We start from the raw sequence: 20,920 nt of genomic DNA, 5'->3' as shown, positions 1-20,920 counted from the left end.
CAGCCTGACCTACAGTTTATTAAATAACCAGTCAGATGACATATGGGGCAAGTGGCTCTCTTTCGCTGATACAGCTCTTTCTCTCTCTCTCTCTCTCTCTCTCTCTCTCTCTCTCTCTCTCTCTCTCTCTCTCTCTCTCTCTCTCTCTCTCTCTCTCTCTCTCTCTCTCTCTCTCTCCATCTCTCTCTCTCTCTCTCTCTCCATCTCTCTCTCTCTCTCTCTCTCCATCTCTCTCTCTCTCTCTCTCCATCTCTCTCTCTCTCTCTCTCTCTCTCTCTCTCTCTCTCTCTCTCTCTCTCTCTCTCTCTCTCTCTCTCTCTCTCTCTCTCTCTCTATCTCTCTCCATCTCTTACTCTCTCTCTCTCCATCTCTCTCTCTCTGTCTCTCCATCTCTCTCTCTCTCTCTCTCTCTCTCTCTCTCTCTCTCTCTCTCTCTCTCTCTCTCTCTCTCTCTCTCTCTCTCTCTCTCTCTCTCTCTCTCTCTCTCTCTCTCTCTCTCTCTCTCTCTCCCTCTTTCTCTCCCTTTCTTTTGAGTCTTTGTTTTGAGAATTTGACCTTCAGTCAGGCTGGCAATGTTACAGCGATCAGTCTAAACTGGAAACAATTGAGTTTCAGCGGACTTGACTCTCTCAGCGGACTTGACTCTTACCTTTTCTTATGGTCTTTGTGAGGAGATTACGGTTTAAAGTGATGGTCACTAAGTAATGTAACGAGGGACATGGCATACTTTATTTATTGTTTTTATTGATTTTTTTTATATTGTTTGTTGGAGTTGATTGAAACCTCCGACAGGGATTTGTGAAATAGATTTTGTAAAAATGTTGTGTAGCTTTAACAGTGCATGCTGATTCAAATGTCCAAACAGATAATGGTTACATAAAGTGCTGGCTAATATCAGACATCAACCCTTACTAGGCCTTTTCACTCTGCATTGTTCTTAGCCCCAGGCTATCTTAGCCCCAGGCTATCTTAGCCCCAGGCTAAGACTATCCCTGGGCTAGCTTATCATGTGTTTACACAAGCATTTTGTTAACCCGGGGCTAAGGATTCACACTTGTATTCAAAATCCCTGGGCTAACGGACAAACACAACATGCGACCAACAGTCTAATCTATCTCTGCCACACGATCAATGTTATAAGTAAGGCATTTACAGGATTAATACATTATCTCCTCTTGCTTCTAGCCTAGCATTTGATTTCCAACAGTGATGGTTTGTAAACCTTGCTGTCTGCCTGACCTTGGAAACAATGTTTCACTTTTTAATGCGATCTCGCCCCTGTACAGAGAATGCTGTGCACAGACGAGACATCAACTTTTCTGATCCAGGCAAAATCATGCAACAATATTACATTATGATTTGAAAAGTCATAGTCAATCGATCAATAATATAATAATACTTTTAGCAAAAATGTTTAGTTTAATTTACAATCTGTACAAACTATGAGAATAGAAAGGTTCAGAACTTTTGTGAAACATCACAGTACAGTTGAACAATATATGGCAAATAGAAATAAACACTGGATGGTGTTAAGAGATAGATGGGAGGGGCTGAGTGGAGATGAAGGGTGGGACTAAAAACAACAAGATAACTAATGTCAAATATACTGTGTCCGTAAAATGTATATAGGTTCAGAACTTTTGTGAAACAGCACAGTTAGAAATATATGGCAAAATAGAAATCAAACTGGCTGGGATTCAGAGGTAGATGGGAGGTGTTGATGGTAGCTGAAGGATGGGGTTAAAAACAAACAAAAGATAACTATTGTAAAATACATGGATTAATTGTCGGAGTAGAGGACTCTTATGCATTTTAGGTAAAATAACAACCCAATGTTTATATCCCAGGACAATTTAGCTAGCAACAGCAAACTAGCTAGCAAGCTAAATGCCCATGAATGTTTAATGTGTTTCGACCTGTCCCCAAATTAATATAGTTGGTTCAGAGTTCGTTTTGATATTTCAACCTGCGTGTCCTGATGGCGTCTGGTGTGGATGGACAAAATCAACATGCGCGCGACTGGTCTAGTCAGCATGTAAGTGTTGTTGTCCATTCGTTTATTCCAATTAGGGGAGGGGTGGTAGGGTTAGGGGAAAATAATAAAGGAACAAATATTTTTTAAATATATGTATATATACAGTACCAGTCAAATGTTTGGGCACACCTACTCATTCCAGGGTTTTCTTTATTTTTACTATTTTCTACATTGTAGAATAATAGTGAAGACATCAAAACAATGAAATAACACATATGGAATCATGTAGTAACCAAAAAAGTGTTAAACAAATCAAAATATATTTTATATTTGAGTTTCTTCAAAGTAGCCACCCTTTGCCTTGATGACAGCTTTGCACACTCTTGGCATTCTCTCAACCAGCATACTGAGGAATGCTTTTCCAACATTCTTGAAAGAGTTCCCACATATGCAGAGCACTTGTTGGGTGCTTTTCCAACTCATCCCAAACCATATCAATTGGGTTGAGGTCGGGTGATTGTTGAGGCCAGGTCATCTGATGCAGCTCTCCATCACTCTCCTTCTTGGTCAAATAGCCCTTACACAGCCTGGAGGTGTGTTTTCGGTCACTGTCCTGTTGAAAAACAAATGATAGTCCCACTAAGCGCAAACCAGATGGGATGGCGTATCACTGCAGAATGCTGTGGTAGCCATGCTGGTTAAGTGTGCCTTGAATTCTAAACAAATCACTGACGGTGTCACCAGCAAAGAGTCTTTCTGGGTAAGTCTCTGAGAGCTTTGCACACCTGGATTCTGCAACATTTGCCCATTATTATTTTCAAAATTCTTCAAGCTCTGTCAAATTGGTTGTTGATCATTGCTAGACAACCATTTTCAAGTCTTGCCATAGATCTTCAAGTAGATTTAACTCATAACTGTAACTTGGCGACTCAGGAACATTCATTGTGTAGATTTGGCCTCGTGTTTTAGGTTATTGTCCTGCTGAAAGTTGAATTCATCTCCCAGTGTCTGGTGGAAAGTAGACTGAATCAGGTTTTCCTCTAGGATTTTGCCTGTACTTAGATCCATTCCGTTTCTTATTTATCCTGAAAAACTCCCCAGTTCTTATTGATTCCAAGCATACCCATAACATGATGCAGCCACCACTATGCTTGAAAATATGGAGAGTGGTACTCAGTAATGTGTTGTATTGGATTTGCCCCAAGAATAGCACTTTGTATTCAGGACAACAAGTTAATTGTTTTGCCATGTTTTTTTGCAGTATTACTTTAGTGCCTTGTTGCAGACAGGATGCATGTTGTGGAATATTTTTATTCTGTACAGGCTGCCTTCTTTTCACTCTGTCAATTAGGTTAGTGTTGTGGAGTAACTACAATGTTGTTGATCCATCCTCAGTTTTCTCCATTAAACTCTGTAACTGTTTTAAAGTCACCATTGGCCTCATGGTGAAATCCCTGAGCAGTTTTCTTCCACTTCGGCAATTGAGTTAGGAAGGACTCCTGTGTCTTTGTAGTAACTGGGTGTATTGATACACCATCCAAAATGTAATTAATAACTTCACCACGCTCAAAGGGATATTCAATGTCTGCTTTTTTTATCCATCTAGCAATAGGTGCCCTTCTTTGCGAGGCATTGGAAAACCTCCCTGGTCTTTGTGGTTGAATCTGTGTTTGAAATTCACTGCTCGACAGAGGGACCTTACAGATAATTGTATGTGTGGGGTACAGAGATGAGGAGGTCATTCGAAAATCACGTTAAACACTATCATTGCACACAGAGTGATCCAAGCAACTTATTATGTGACTTGTTAAGCAAATGTATACTCCTTAAATTATTGAATCTTGCCATAACAAAGGGGTTTAATACTTATTGACTCAAGAAGTTTCAGCTTTTCATTTTTTTATTAATTTGTCAAAATGTCAAAAAACATAATTCCACTTTGACATTATGGGGTATTGTGTGTAGGCCAGTGACAGACACATCTCAATTGAATCCATTTTAAATTCAGACTGTAACACAACACAATGTGGAAAAAGTCAAGGGGTGTGAACACTTTCTGAAAGGCACTGTGTAAACTATGACATGGGGGAGAGTATGATCTACAAATGGTGAATAGAATCTTTGCACACTGAAAGCTATGTCTGCTTCCGTTTGATTGGTGACAAAGTTTCAACCACTCACGTCTTCCTCCTGTCAAAAACTATGAGTCTGACTCTATCCTAACCTGGCTGGTTAGTGACCCCTCCCCTTCCTCCCCTTCCTCTTCCTCTGCAGAACCATGTCCACCGGTGACTTTACCTGTCTTAACTCTTCCTCTGCAGAACCATGTCCACCGGTGACTTTACCTATCTGATCTCTTCCTCTGCAGAACCAGGTCCACCGGTGACTTTACCTGTCTTAACTCTTCCTCTGCAGAACCATGTCCACCGGTGACTTTACCTGTCTTAACTCTTCCTCTGCAGAACCAATATGCCCTTTGTTTACGTAAGCTATGTCCTAACCTTGTTCCTCCTCTTCCTCCTCCTCTTCCTCCTCCTCGCCCTCTTCCTCTTCCTCCTCCTCCTCCTCCTCCTCTGTAGAACCATGTTGGCCAATGAAGGTGAGGTTCAGGTGACAGCCCGGATGGAGACCACCCCTGCGATGGGCGTCCCTAGTATCTCTGTTTCCCAGCAACAGGCCCCTACAAAGTTTGCACCTGTGGTGGCCCCCAAACCTAAGTTCAACCCGTACAAGGACCCCACTGACCCTGCTGGAGGTAAGAGAGGACGGGGGTGAGGTGAGGACTTACTGATAGCTGCAAGAAGGGTGCATGTATTGCAGAAGAAACTGAAGTGTTTGTTGGGCCACAGTTGCACAGCACTAGACAACACTGATGCAGGGCACTCAAAGCCATATACACACATTGGTTTCCACTTTATTCAATAATTAGTCCTTCCTCAAATGCCCCTTTTATTGTCACAGTGGCTACACCTAAACAACAGTGGAAAATCTCTCACCCTCCCAACCCATAATACCATTCCCACTCCTCTCCCGAGGAATTGTGTACGTGCAGCTGACAATGTGTGAGTCTGAGAGCCATGGGACTTTAGCCTCCTGTGTAGCCCCAGTACTGACTCCTATCCAGTTGACTGAGGCCTCCTGTGTAACCCCAGTACTGACTCCTATCCAGTTGGCTGAGGCCTCCTGTGTTAACCCCAGTACTGACTCCTATCCAGTTGGCTGAGGCCTCCTGTGTAGCCCCAGTACTGACTCCTATCCAGTTGGCTGAGGCCTCCTGTGTTAACCCCAGTACTGACTCCTATCCAGTTGGCTGAGGCCTCCTGTGTAGCCCCAGTACTGACTCCTATCCAGTTGGCTGAGGCCTCCTGTGTTAACCCCAGTACTGACTCCTATCCAGTTGGCTGAGGCCTCCTGTGTAACCCCAGTACTGACTCCTATCCAGTTGGCTGAGGCCTCCTGTGTAACCCCAGTACTGACTCCTATCCAGTTGGCTGAGGCCTCCTGTGTAGCCCCAGTACTGACTCCTATCCAGTTGGCTGAGGCCTCCTGTGTAGCCCCAGTACTGACTCCTATCCAGTTGGCTGAGGCCTCCTGTGTTAACCCCAGTACTGACTCCTATCCAGTTGGCTGAGGCCTCCTGTGTTAACCACAGTACTGACTCCTATCCAGTTGGCTGAGGCCTCCTGTGTTAACCCCAGTACTGACTCCTATCCAGTTGGCTGAGGCCTCCTGTGTTAACCCCAGTACTGACTCCTATCCAGTTGGCTGAGGCCTCCTGTGTTAACCCCAGTACTGACTCCTATCCAGTTGGCTGAGGCCTCCTGTGTTAACCCCAGTACTGACTCCTATCCAGTTGGCTGAGGCCTCCTGTGTTAACCCCAGTACTGACTCCTATCCAGTTGGCTGAGGCCTCCTGTGTTAACCACAGTACTGACTCCTATCCAGTTGGCTGAGGCCTCCTGTGTTAACCCCAGTACTGACTCCTATCCAGTTGGCTGAGGCCTCCTGTGTTAACCCCAGTACTGACTCCTATCCAGTTGGCTGAGGCCTCCTGTGTTAACCCCAGTACTGACTCCTATCCAGTTGGCTGAGGCCTCCTGTGTTAACCCCAGTACTGACTCCTATCCAGTTGGCTGAGGCCTCCTGTGTTAACCCCAGTACTGACTCCTATCCAGTTGGCTGAGGCCTCCTGTGTTAACCCAGTACTGACTCCTATCCAGTTGGCTGAGGCCTCCTGTGTTAACCCAGTACTGACTCCTATCCAGTTGGCTGAGGCCTCCTGTGTTAACCCCAGTACTGACTCCTATCCAGTTGGCTGAGGCCTCCTGTGTTAACCCCCAGTACTGACTCCTATCCAGTTGGCTGAGGCCTCCTGTGTTAACCCCAGTACTGACTCCTATCCAGTTGGCTGAGGCCTCCTGTGTTAACCCCAGTACTGACTCCTATCCAGTTGGCTGAGGCCTCCTGTATTAACCCCAGTACTGACTCCTATCCAGTTGGCTGAGGCCTCCTGTATTAACCCCAGTACTGACTCCTATCTAGCGATCTGGGGTCATAGAACGTCATTACATTCAGGGGAGGCTTGGAAGGGCACATTCCTCCACAGCAATGTGTCCCGGACGGCCCCCAGTATCAAACTCCAGGAGTGCGTCACAAATGACACCCTATTCCTTATATTATAGTGCACTACTTTTGACCAGGGCCCATAGGGTATAGGGTTAAAGTAGTGCACTACATAGGGAACGGGGTGCCATTTAGCATGCCAGCTCAGCTCTGAGGCTGTCGTTTGTTTCCTGACAACTTGTGCCAGAGCGTAGTTTGATGATTTATTTTTTTCACCTTTATTTAACCAGGTAAGCCAGTTGAGAACAAGTTCTCATTTACAACTGCGACCTGGCCAAGATAAAGCAAAGCAGTGCGATAAAAACAACAACACAGAGTTACATATGGGGTAAAACAAAACATACAGTCAAAAATACAACAGAAAATCTATATACAGTGTGTGCAAATGTAGTAAGTTATGGAGGTAAGGCAATAAATAGGCCATAGTGAAAAATAATTACAATTTAGTATTAACACTGGAGTGATAGATGTGCAGAAGATGATGTGCAAATAGAGATACGGGGGTGCAAATGAGCAAAATAAATAACAATATGGGGATGAGGTAGTTGGGTGGGCTAATTACAGATGGGCTGTGTACAGGTGCAGTGATCGGTAAGCTGCTCTGACAACTGATGTTTAAATTTAGTTAAAAATAAAATAAATAAAATAAATCTGGTTCCTGATCAGAATTTGTCTTGTGTTTATTCTGTTTGAGTTCTTCGTGATCAGTGTTTAGTAACCCTCCCCCTGCCACAGCCGATTAACCTACATCTGGGTAACTCTCCCCTGCCACAGCCGGTTAACCTACATCTGGGTAACCCTCCCCCGCCACAGCCGGTTAACCTACATCTGGGTAACCCTCCCCTGCCACAGCCGGTTAACCTACATCTGGGTAACCCTCCCCCGCCACAGCCGGTTAACCTACATCTGGGTAACCCTCCCCCTGCCACAGCCGATTAACCTACATCTGGGTAACCCTCCCCTGCCACAGCCGATTAACCTACATCTGGGTAACCCTCCCCTGCCACAGCCGGTTAACCTACATCTGGAAGAAAAAAAACAAGCCAATGTATGCATCAGAGGCCAACAATTCAAATGCCTCAGTGTTTTCTATATCAATGGTCAAAAATCATTATCTCAAATACAGATTTCTGTGTGTAATATGTAGCAAAAAAATGCAAGCGTTTTCTGTCTTGTGTGTGGTAATATCTAGCCTGCCCTGTGAGCTGTGATAGTCTTTATAGCACGCTTTACTTAAATCAACCCCTACTTTAAATATGAATTCATATCATGAACAAAGACGCAGCGCCGTACTCCTCTCTCTCCATCAAAGAAATCCGAGGGCTATGTAAAAAACACACTCAGACATTGAATTCATTTTTTTTTTTTACTCTGTGAAAAATACCAAAATAGATTAGCCTTAATTAATACCATTTTAATGCAAAGATAAAGAAGTTTAAGCCATATTCCTAATCAGTAAGCTTTTTAGGACTGACAAAAAAAGAAACCACACTGTTACTATGGAAACCGCTATAGAATAGAGCCGCTATCAGCCAATTAGGGAGTGAAAGAACACCTTTATTACTTTTTAAAAAAAACGAATAATACTCCTCTAAAGAGGAAATTAGCCAAAGTGCAAACCAGTATTTGTTCAGAAGTTGCTTTGAAAGCTTTGTGTAGAGAATTTGGAAAGGATTTTACTCTTAAGCAAACAGGAGACTGACTGCCTCAGCGCAGGTTTCTGTGGCTTTGATTTGAGCTCCATTAATGGACCTGTTAAACAAAGCTTCGTCCCAAATGACGCCCTATTCCCTACATAGTTCACTACTATTTACCAGAGGCCTACATAGGGAATATAGTGCCATTTGGAACGCTGACCAAACATGTTTAAATATACATATTCAGCAGCGACACATACAGTGAGGGAAAAAAGTATTTGATCCCCTGCTGATTTTGTACATTTGCCCACTGACAAAGAAATGATCGGTCTATAATTTTAATGGTAGGTTTATTTGAACAGTGAGAGAAAGAATAACAACAAAAAAATCCAGAAAAACGCATGTCAAAAATGTTATAAATTGATTTGCATTTTAATGAGGGAAATAAGTATTTGACCCCCTCTCAATCAGAAAGATTTCTGGCTCCCAGGTGTCTTTTATACAGGTAACGAGCTGAGATTAGGAGCAACTCTTAAAGGGAGTGCTCCTAATCTCAGTTTGTTACCTGTATAAAAGACACCTGTCCACAGAAGCAATCAATCAATCAGATTCCAATCTCTCCACCATGGCCAAGACCAAAGAGCTCTCCAAGGATGTCAGGGACAAGATTGTAGACCTACACAAGGCTGGAATGGGCTACAAGACCATCGCCAAGCAGCTTGGTGAGAAGGTGACAACAGTTGGTGCGATTATTCGCAAATGGAAGAAACACTAAATAACTGTCAATCTCCCTCGGCCTGGGGCTCCATGCAAGATCTCACCTCGTGGAGTTGCAATGATCATGAGAACGGTGAGGAATCAGCCCAGAACTACACGGGAAGATCTTGTCAATGATCTCAAGGCAGCTGGGACCATAGTCACCAAGAAAACAATTGGTAACACACTACGCCGTGAAGGACTGAAATCCTGCAGCGCCCGCAAGGTCCCCCTGCTCAAGAAAGCACATATACAGGGCCGTCTGAAGTTTGCCAATGAACATCTGAATGATTCAGAGGAGAACTGGGTGAAAGTGTTGTGGTCAGATGAGACCAAAATGGAGCTCTTTGGCATCAACTCAACTCGCCGTGTTTGGAGGAGAAGGAATGCTGCCTATGACCCCAAGAACACCATCCCAACCGTCAAACATGGAGGTGGAAACATTATGCTTTGGGGGTGTTTTTCTGCTAAGGGGACAGGACAACTTCACCGCATCAAAGGGACGATGGACAGGGCCATGTACCGTCAAATCTTGGGTGAGAACCTCCTTCCCTCAGCCAGGGCATTGAAAATGGGTCGTGGATGGGTATTCCAGCATGACAATGACCCAAAACACACAGCCAAGGCAACAAAGGGGTGGCTCAAGATGAAGCACATTAAGGTCCTGGAGTGGCCTAGCCAGTCTCCAGACCTTAATCCCATAGAAAATCTGTGGAGGGAGCTGAAGGTTCGAGTTGCCAAATGTCAGCCTCGAAACCTTAATGACTTGGAGAAGATCTGCAAAGAGGAGTGGAACAAAATCCCTCCTGAGATGTGTGCAAACCTGGTGGCCAACTACAAGAAACGTCTGACCTCTGTGATTGCCAACAAGGGTTTTGCCACCAAGTACTGAGTCATGTTTTGCAGATGGGTCAAATACTTATTTCCCTCATTAAAATGCAAATCAATTTATAACATTTTTGTCATGCGTTTTTCTGGATTTTTCTGTTGTTATTCTGTCTCTCACTGTTCAAATAAACCTACCATTAAAATTATAGACTGATCATTTCTCTGTCAGTGGGAAAACGTACAAAATCAGCAGGGGATCAAATACTTTTTTCCCTCACTGTACAATAGTATGAAAATGTATGCACTCACTAACTGGAAGTCGCTCTGGATAAGAGCGTCTGCTAAATGACTAAAAATGTAAATGTAAGAGCATAAGCGATGATCTTATTTCATAATGGTGGCCAGTGCTTGTAGCCTCTAAACACAGTGTTATGTAAGGAAAGCTGTTATCAGACGGTTAGTTGTGATATGTTAGCATATAGGACATGTTAGCATATAGGACATGTTAGCATGTACATATAGTTGGCTGTGATATGTTAGCATATAGGACATGTTAGCATATAGGACATGTTAGCATAGCATATAGGACATGTTAGCATATAGGAAATGTAAGTATATAGGACATGTTAGCGTATAGGACATGCTAGCATATAGGACATGTTAGCGTATACATATAGTTGGATGTGACATGTTAACATATAGGACACGTTTACATATAGTTGGCTGTGACATGTTAGTGTTTACATCAAGGCCTTCCAAGCCACCTGGCAGTAGAAGAGATACATTAATTTGATTCAGCTGAAATATACTTTCCTTTATATAGAGGCATACAGCTAATCATTGAGTCAAAGCATTGAATTATCTTTTTTTTAATTTATTTTTTATTTTTTATATAATATATTTTGATTCACTGAAAATGGAAGATAAAACATTAAGACTTTGGACATTTCCCCTTTTTGTCTCCCCCATGCTACTTCAATACAAAGAAAACACACAATAGCCTAACAATGTCAGATGATCAGGTGCTCCTATAGGCCTGTACAGCAGGGGGTGGGGCCAACAGTACTAATCTGGAGGAAGGTGCTCCTATAGGCCTGTACAGCAGGGGGTGGGGCCAACAGTACTAATCTGGAGGAAGGTGCTCCTATAGGCCTGTACAGCAGGGGGTGGGGCCAACAGTACTAATCTGGAGGAAGGTGCTCCTATAGGCCTGTACAGCAGGGGGTGGGGCCAACAGTACTAATCTGGAGGAAGGTGCTCCTATAGGCCTGTACAGCAGGGGGTGGGGCCAACAGTACTAATCTGGAGGAAGGTGCTCCTATAGGCCTGTACAGCAGGGGGTGGGGCCAACAGTACTAATCTGGAGGAAGGTGATCCTATAGGCCTGTACAGCAGGGGGTGGGGCCAACAGTACTAATCTGGAGGAAGGTGCTCCTATAGGCCTGTACAGCAGGGGGTGGGGCCAACAGTACTAATCTGGAGGATGGTGATCCTATAGGCCTGTACAGCAGGGGGTGGGGCCAACATTACTAATCTGGAGGAAGGTGCTCCTATAGGCCTGTACAGCAGGGGGTGGGGCCAACAGTACTAATCTGGAGGAAGGTGCTCCTATAGGCCTGTACAGCAGGGGGTGGGGCCAACAGTACTAATCTGGAGGAAGGTGATCCTATAGGCCTGTACAGAAGGGGGTGGGGCCAACAGCACTAATCTGGAGGATGTGTATGGAGCTGGTCAAAATAGGATATCATCTGGTCCCAGGTGGAATTGCATGAGTTGGTTGTACCTCGAATGGTATACTTAATTTTTTAAAATCATTTTAGGAATAGCAAAAAATCTTTGAGCCAAAGAGAGGCTACGGGAGGATTGATAGATTTCCAATCCAATCCAATTATTCTGCGGGCTAACAAGGAGGCAAAGGCAGTGGCATCTAGTTGTCTATTGGACAGGGAAGGATTATCATCTGGTACTCCAAAAATAGCTGTTTCTGCACTGGGCTGCAACTCTATAATAGATGTTTCTGCACTGGGCTGCAACTCCATAATAGATGTTTCTGCACTGGGCTGCAACTCTATAATAGCTGTTTCTGCACTGGGCTGCAACTCTATAATAGCTGTTCCTATATAAACTGTATATCAAATGCTTCAGAAAGTGTCCGCCAAGGAGCTTTTACACCTGTCACATGTACCATCAATATTTGGTTAGAATTGGGATAATCTCGCTTTACTGAAATGGATATGGTGAAACACCTTAAACTGCGACCGGGAGACTCATGGGCGGCGCACAATTGGCCCAGCGTCGTCCAGGGTAGGGGAGGGAATGGCCGGCAGGGATGTAGCTCAGTTGATAGAGCATGGCGTTTGCAACGCCAGGGTTGTGGGTTTTATAAAAAAAAAAAAATGTATTCACTAACTGTAAGTCGCTCTGGATAAGAGCGTCTGCTAAATGACTAAAATGTACATGTAAATGTAAATGTACAAGGCTGAGCCGGGCACAAGGAGAGCTTTTATTTACTCTAAGTAAGGCACTTTTCCAGATATCGTCAGAGATCTCTCCACCAACTTCCTTTTCCCACTCAGATCGGATTTTACTAAGTGACGGGTAATGAAGGGACATGATTCTCTCAAAAATACGGGATATGAGTCCCTTTAGTTGAAATTACAGTGGCTTGCGAAGGTATTCACCCCCCCTTGGCATTTTTCCTATTTTGTTGCCTTACAACCTGGAATTAAAATGTTTTTTGGGGGGGGTTTGTATCATTTGATTTACACAACAACTTTGAAGATGCAAAATATTTTTGTGTGTGAAACAAACAAGAAATAAGACAAAAAAACTGAAAACTTGAGCGTGCATAACTATTCACCCCCCCCCAAAGTCAATACTTTGTAGAGCCACCTTTTGCAGCAATTACAGCTGCAAGTCTCTTGGGGTATGTCTCTATAAGCTTGGCACATCTAGCCACTGGGATTTTTGCCCATTCTTCAAGGCAAAACTGCTCCAGCTCCTTCAAGTTGGATGGGTTCCGCTGGTGTACAGCAATCTTTAAGTCATACCACATATTCTCAATTGGATTGAGGTCTGGGCTTTGACTAGGCCATTCCAAGACATTTACATTTTACCTTTACATTTTTAGTCATTTAGCAGACGCTCTTATCCAGAGCGACTTACAGTTAGTGAGTGCATACATTTTCATACTGTTTCCCCTTAAACCACTCAAGTGTTGCTTTAGCAGTATGCTTAGGGTCATTGTCCTGCTGGAAGGTGAACCTCCGTCCCAGTCTCAAATCTCTGGAAGACTGAAACAGGTTTCCCTCAAGAATTTCCCTGTGTTTAGCGCCATCCATCATTCCTTCAATTCTGACCAGTTTCCCAGTCCCTGCCGATTAAAAATTTTTGTTCTTGGGGTGATGAGAGTTGTTGGGTTTGCGCCAAACATAGCGTTTTCCTTGATGGCCAAAAAGCTCAATTTTAGTCTAATCTGAGCAGAGTACCTTCTTCCATATTTTTGGGGAGTCTCCCACATGGCTTTTGGCGAACACCACACGTGTTTGCATATTTTTTTCTTTAAGCAATGGCTTTTTTCTGGCCACTCTTCCGTAAAGCCCAGCTCTGTGGAGTGTACGGCTTAAAGTGGTCATATGGACAGATAACTCCAATCTCTTTGCAGCTCCTTCAGGGTTATCTTTGGTCTCTTTGTTGCCTCTCTGATTAATGCCCTCCTTGCCTGGTCCGTGAGTTTTGGTGGGCGGCCCTCTCTTGGCAGGTTTGTTGTGATGCCATATTCTTTCAATTTTTTAATAATGGATTTAATGGTGCTCTGTGGGATGTTCAAAGTTTCAGATATTTTTTGATAATCCAACCCTGATCTGTACTTCTCCACAACTTTGTCCCTGACCTGTTTGGAGAGCTCCTTGGTCTTCATGGTGCCGCTTGCTTGGTGGTGCCCCTTGCTTAGTGGTGTTGCAGACTCTGGGGCCTTTCAGAACAGGTGTATATATACTGAGATCATGTGACAGATCATGTGACACTTAGATTTCACACAGGTGGACTTTATTTAACTAATTATGTGACTTCTGAAGGTAATTGGTTGCACCAGATCTTATTTAGGGGCTTCATAGCAAAGGGGGTGAATACATATGTACGCACTACTTTTCCGTAATTTATGTTTTAATTGTTTTTGAAAGTAATTTTTTTCATTTCACTTCACCAATTTGGACTATTTTGTGTATGTCCATTACATGAAATCCAAATAAAAATCCATTTAAATTACAGGTTGCAACAAAATAGGAAAAAACGCAAAGGGGGATGAATACTTTTGCAAGGCGCTGTATGTATATGCATTTCATATTTCTTCTGTAAGAAACATTTCAATGTAGCCCTATCCATATAGGCCAGCGGTCACCAGTGTAAAGGGTTATTAAACCGGGATTGGTAGTGCACAGAGGTTTATGAAACCGTAGCCCTCGTCTGCGTCCCAAATGGCGTCCTGTTCCCTATTCAGTGCCCTACTGAAGTCCCATAGGCCTCAGCAGCATCCGAGTGGAGCAGTCCATTCCCTGCCAGGGTCCTGTTTACAGTTTACATCATTTAGCAGACGCTCTAATCCAGAGCGATTTACAGGAGCAATTAGGGTTAAGTGCCTTGCTCAAGGGCACATCGACAGATTTTTCAATTTAGTCAGCTCGGGGATTAGAACCAGCGACCTTTCGGTTACTGGCGCAACGCTCTTAACCACTAAGCTATCCGCCGCCATGTTCTGATGGACTCATGTGGTTGCGTCCCAAATGCCACCCCTATTTCCTAGTAAATACTTTTGACCAGGTCCTAGGGTGCCACTTGGGACAGAGCCTATGAAAGAATATGGTTCTTTATCTTCCAGTAAGGGGCGGGCCCTTCAGGAAGCCTGGCGGTGTCTGTGTCTGTCTCTGCTAAGGCCTCCTGGGGCTTTGTGGTTCACACTTCTGCTAATGGTTACACTAACATTAATACTACTGGGTGGTAAACATGGTCAAAACAGAAGTCCCCCCTTTCCTTTTTAGACACATAAACTCAGACTACCTCACACTGCCTTGCATAATATCTATATTTTGACTCAGACCACACGGTAACATCTCATAACAGGAATTACCCCAGATGCACACACACATACAGACACACACACACAAAACCATGATAGCACTACCGTGCTTGGACATTTGTTATGTTCTGAATATCTCTCTCTTTCAGTCAAATGTTATTCTGTCTATGGTTTCTTCTCTACTTTTAGTGGTTTAGCAGTTCATTGAGCTGAAAATCAGATTCCTCTAAGAATGGAGAGGCCTTGGCCTAGAGTTTAATCAACTTCATTAAGCCCTCACATTACTGGGCAGGGCATAACCACTACATAACAGGGCATAAGGTTTCACTACATTACAGGACATAACCCCTACATTACAGGACATAACCCCTACATTACAAGGACATAACCCCTACATTACAGGACATAACCACTACATTACAGGACATAACCCCTACATTACAGGACATAACCACTACATTACAGGACATAACCCCTACATTACAGGACATAACCCCTACATTACAGGACATAACCCCTACATTACAAGGACATAACCCCTACATTACAGGACATAACCACTACATTACAGGACATAACCACTACATTACAGGACATAACCCCTACATTACAGGACATAACCACTACATTACAGGACATAACCCCTACATTACAGGACATAACCCCTACATTACAGGACATAACCCCTACATTACAGGACATAACCCCTACATTACAGGACATAACCCCTACATTACAGGACAAAACCCCTACATTACAGGACATAACCCCTACATTACAGGACATAACCCCTACATTACAAGACATAAACCCCTACATTACAGGACATAACCCCTACATTACAGGACATAACCACTACATTACAGGACATAACCCCTACATTACAGGACATAAACCCCTACATAACATGACATAACCCCTACATTACAGGACATAACACCTACATTACAGGACATAACCCCTACATTACAGGACATAACCCCTACATTACAGGACATAACCCCTACATTACATGACATAACCACTACATTACAGGACATAACCCCTACATTACAGGACATAACCCCTACATTACAGGACATAACCACTACATTACAGGACATAACCCCTACATTACAGGACATAACCCCTACATTACAGGACATAACCACTACATTACAGGACATAACCACTACATTACAGGATATAACCCCTACATTACAGGACATAACCCCTACATTACAGGACATAACCCCTACATTTCATTACATAACCCCTACATTACAGGACATAACCACTACATTACAGGACATAACCCCTACATTACAGGACATAACCCCTACATTACAGGACATAACCCCTACATTACAGGACATAACCCCTACATTACAAGACATATCTCCTACATTACAGGACATAACCCCTACATTACAGGACATAACCCCTACATTACAAGACATAACTCCTACATTACAGGACATAACCCCTACATTACAGGACATAACCCCTACATTACAGGACATAACCCCTACATTACAAGACATAACTCCTACATAACAGGACATAACCACTACATTACAGGGCATAACCCCTACATTACAGGACATAACCACTACATTACAGGACATAACCCCTACATTACAGGACATAACCCCTACATTACAATACATATCTCCTACATTACAGGACATAACCCCTACATTACAGGACATAACCCCTACATTACAAGACATAACTCCTACATTACAGGACATAACCCCTACATTACAGGACATAACCCCTACATTACAGGACATAACCCCTACATTACAAGACATAACTCCTACATAACAGGACATAACCACTACATTACAGGGCATAACCCCTACATTACAGGACATAACCACTACATTACAGGACATAACCCCTACATTACAGGACATAACCACTACATTACAGGGCATAACCCCTACATTACAGGACATAACCACTACATTACAGGGCACAGCTCTACAGCAAGCTAATTGACTTTGTATTAACCATTATAACACAGTGTGTCAATTATCTGACCAATTATATATTTAGAGAAAGATCAAATCAAATCTAATCTAATTGTATTTGCCACATGCGCCAAATACAACAGGTGTAGACATTACCGTGAAATGCTTACTTACAGCCCTTAACCAACAATGCGTTTATTGTTAGTAGTGTGAGATACTTAAATTGCAATAACTGCTCTCTCAATTCAACTCTCGTAAGTATAATTCACAGTGTTAATGTAAAGGTAATGATGTTCTGTATAATTCACAGTGTTAATGTAAAGGTAATGATGTTCTGTATAATTCACAGTGTTAATGTAAAGGTAATGAGGTTCTGTATAATTCACAGTGTTAATGTAAAGGTAATGATGTTCTGTATAATTCACAGTGTTAATGTAAAGGTAATGATGTTCTGTATAATTCACAGTGTTAATGTAAAGGTAATGATGTTCTGTATAATTCACAGTGTTAATGTAAAGGTAATGATGTTCTGTATAATTCACAGTGTTAATGTAAAGGTAATGATGTTCTGTATAATTCACAGTGTTAATGTAAAGGTAATGATGTTCTGTATAATTCACAGTGTTAATGTAAAGGTAATGATGTTCTGTATAATTCACAGTGTTAATGTAAAGGTAATGAGGTTCTGTATAATTCACAGTGTTAATGTAAAGGTAATGATGTTCTGTATAATTCACAGTGTTAATGTAAAGGTAATGAGGTTCTGTATAATTCACAGTGTTAATGTAAAGGTATTAAGGTTCTGAACTGTGAGGTATGTTTGAACCAGGCAATTTAGAAATAAAAGTAGTCAGGTTTCATTTATGTTTAACAACAGAAACTTAAAATAGGCCTTACTCCTATAGTGGCGTTCATCAGAAACTTCCTTCAGTTGAGTTTAGTCAGCTTGTTTATATGTAGTATATAGTAATGATTCTGTTGCTGTTTGGTTTTGGGAAAGCTTGTTGAAGAGGTCATTTTAATGGCATGGTTCTCTCCTTTTAACTACTGCTCTGTATGTAATATTTGTATTCCATTTAGCAGACACTTTCATACAAAGCCACTTACAGTAGCGTGTGAATACGTTCTCATATTGGTGACACAGAGGTCCGCACATGTAGACTGTTATTTGTTTATAACTTAGGTCATCTCTGAAAAGAGAAGCAAATTAGAGAAACAAACCTGAAAATGCAGCCTTTAATATTTTGGGCTGTTCAACATTTATCCTTTCACAAGCTTTCATAATCATCATATTAACATCCAGATGCAGTATCTCCAAATCATGCAAATGCACGTGAGTTGAGAGCATCCTTACCTCCCGATTGTTTGGTTTACAACCAACTAGGCATAAATAGTACAATCAGTTGAAACAGTGAAAACAGGAACTTGATCATCCAGCTGATAACAACAGAAATAATCCAAACAAAGAAAAGCAAGAATGCACCTGCTTTACATAGACAATGGCTTGATGTACCCTGATATTCTGTACAGTGTGAGTACGTTGAGGGGGAGTCCAAAAATGAAACCATATTCCCTATGTAGTGCACTACTTTTGAGTTTCCCTGGTCAAAAGTAGTGCACTATATATATATATATATATATATATAGGGAATAGGGTGCCATTTGGGATACAGCCTAGATGGAATACTCTGCTGTCAGTGTGTTTGATAACCATCTAATTTTCATGCCCGGAGTCATTGAGTTCATGCATTAGAGAATGTAACCTTGCTTGAAGGACGCAAAAACAATGCCAAGGGCAAGCATTTTTCATTTTTATTTATTTTATTTATTATTTAGATTTTATATTAGGCTTAAGGCTATTGATTATCATTGTAGTATTTTGTGTTTTGATGCCATTTCTAATTGTTAAAATGGTTGAAATAGTCAATGGTTAATGGTCAAATAGTCAATAGTCGAATAGTTAATTGTCTACAAATAGAAATAGCCAGGGCCACATACAGACCTTTCAGGAGGCAGGTGCTAAAAAAATGAAAAAAGGGGAGCTCTGCGGTACCGGAACGCATTGAGATTGTTTTTTTTCCACCTTTATAATAAAGCGTTGCATGTGAGGTGCCATAGAGCAGTAGAGTAGTTGCTCACATGTGGGGCCATTTTTAGGAGCCGAGGGTCCAAGACAAACGTGACCTTTTATGTCATTTGACATGACTGGCAGAATCTTTTTTTTTTAATACCGCACAAATTATCGAAATGTCAGGCTACTTTGACACTGACAAACTGAGAATCTGAGATCAATAAAAAACATCTTAGTCTTGAATCCATCCATAGCCTTGGCCTAGGTGTGTGGAGACACATATTGGACAATACGAGGAGGAAATGATAGTCCTAGAAAACCTCGTGAAGCTGTATCTCCAATGATGGCAGATGCGCTCGTGCCAAAAGTCTCTCTCTTGTTTTACTTTGTACAACAATGTTTGCTCAATAGGCTTATTTGGAAGTTGATCAGATATGTTGGGTACCCTACAGCAGAGAGGTGATCAGATATGTTGGGTACCCTACAGCAGAGAGGGTACCCTACAGCAGAGAGGTTACCCTACAGCAGAGAGGTTACCCTACAGCAGAGAGGTTACCCTACAGCAGAGAGGTTACCCTACAGCAGAGAGGTTGTGGTACCCTACAGCAGAGAGGTTACCCTACAGCAGAGAGGTTACCCTACAGCAGAGAGGTTACCCTACAGCAGAGAGGTTGTTACCCTACAGCAGAGAGGGTACCCTACAGCAGAGAGGGTACCCTACAGCAGAGAGGGTACCCTACAGCAGAGAGGTTACCCTACAGCAGAGAGGTTACCCTACAGCAGAGAGGTTACCCTACAGCAGAGAGGTTACCCTACAGCAGAGAGGGTACCCTACAGCAGAGAGGTTACCCTACAGCAGAGAGGTTACCCTACAGCAGAGAGGTTACCCTACAGCAGAGAGGGTACCCTACAGCAGAGAGGTTACCCTACAGCAGAGAGGTTACCCTACAGCAGAGAGGGTACCCTACAGCAGAGAGGTTACCCTACAGCAGAGAGGTGATGAAATATGTTGGGTACCCTACAGCAGAGAGGTTACCCTACAGCAGAGAGGTTACCCTACAGCAGAGAGGGTACCCTACAGCAGAGAGGTTACACTCTTGTCAGCAGGAGACATTTCGCTTTCTGACCTGTGTTTTCCCACGATTGTGTTTTTGAAATACTGCGAAACACCTGTTTTTTTTGTCTGCATGCTGTTTGCTGACAGCGTATTTGCAGCGTGTCCCAGACTGCAGTCTAATGCTTGTCATTGGGCTACACACAGTCCACAGCTAGGGATAAAAAAAAACAACAACATGATGTACTGATCCTCTTTGGCTAGATTATAGATTATTGGCCTGATCATAATGTAGTAGGCTATTCTGAACAGGCAGTGGTCATTCTATAACTTTGGCAAATGTATTTCAATTTATCATAATATAATGCCATTTTAGCAGACGCTTTTATCCAAAGCGACTTACAGTCATGTGTGCATACATTTTTACGTATGGGTGGTCCCGGGGATCGAACCCACTACCCTGGCGTTTCAAGCGCCGTGCTCTACCAGCTGAGCTACAGAGGACCACAGCTAGAGAGGACCACAGCTACAGAGGACCACAGCTACAGAGGACCACAGCTACAGAGGACCACAGCTACAGAGGACCACAGCTACAGAGGACCACAGCTACAGAGGACCACAGCTACAGAGGACCACAGCTACAGAGGACCACAGCTACAGAGGACCACAGCTACAGAGGACCACAGCTACAGAGGACCACAGGTGCTGCGGAACCTCCAGCACCTTTCCCGCTCTGTCATCGCTCGTCCATATATGTATATATTCTTTAAATCCCATTCCTTACTTAGATTTGTGTGTATTGGGTATATGTTGTGTAATTGTTAGATATTACTGCACTGTCGGAGCTAGAAGCACAAACATTTCGCCACACCCGCTATAACATCTGCTAAAACACGTGTATGTGACAAATACAATTTGATTTGATTTGATTATATAAGGAAATA

General features: G+C 42.8%; 1 protein-coding gene across 1 annotated transcript in view; it reads left to right on the top strand.

The window, feature by feature from the left end:
• The first annotated feature begins 4,558 nt into the window (after positions 1-4,558).
• Positions 4,559-20,920, top strand: part of LOC121577417 (LIM domain containing preferred translocation partner in lipoma) — a 162,719-nt gene continuing 146,357 nt past the window's right edge. Inside the window, exon 1 of the mRNA XM_045223384.1 lies at positions 4,559-4,730. Within this exon, the coding sequence (XP_045079319.1) occupies positions 4,559-4,730 (172 nt within the window). The remainder of the gene's footprint in view (positions 4,731-20,920) is intronic.

This window comes from Coregonus clupeaformis, chromosome 11, assembly GCF_020615455.1.
Source record: "Coregonus clupeaformis isolate EN_2021a chromosome 11, ASM2061545v1, whole genome shotgun sequence".
In the NCBI taxonomy this organism is placed as follows: domain Eukaryota; kingdom Metazoa; phylum Chordata; class Actinopteri; order Salmoniformes; family Salmonidae; genus Coregonus; species Coregonus clupeaformis.
The sequence above is the reverse complement of the archived record's forward strand: the minus strand, read 5'-3'. Positions and strand labels throughout refer to the sequence as shown.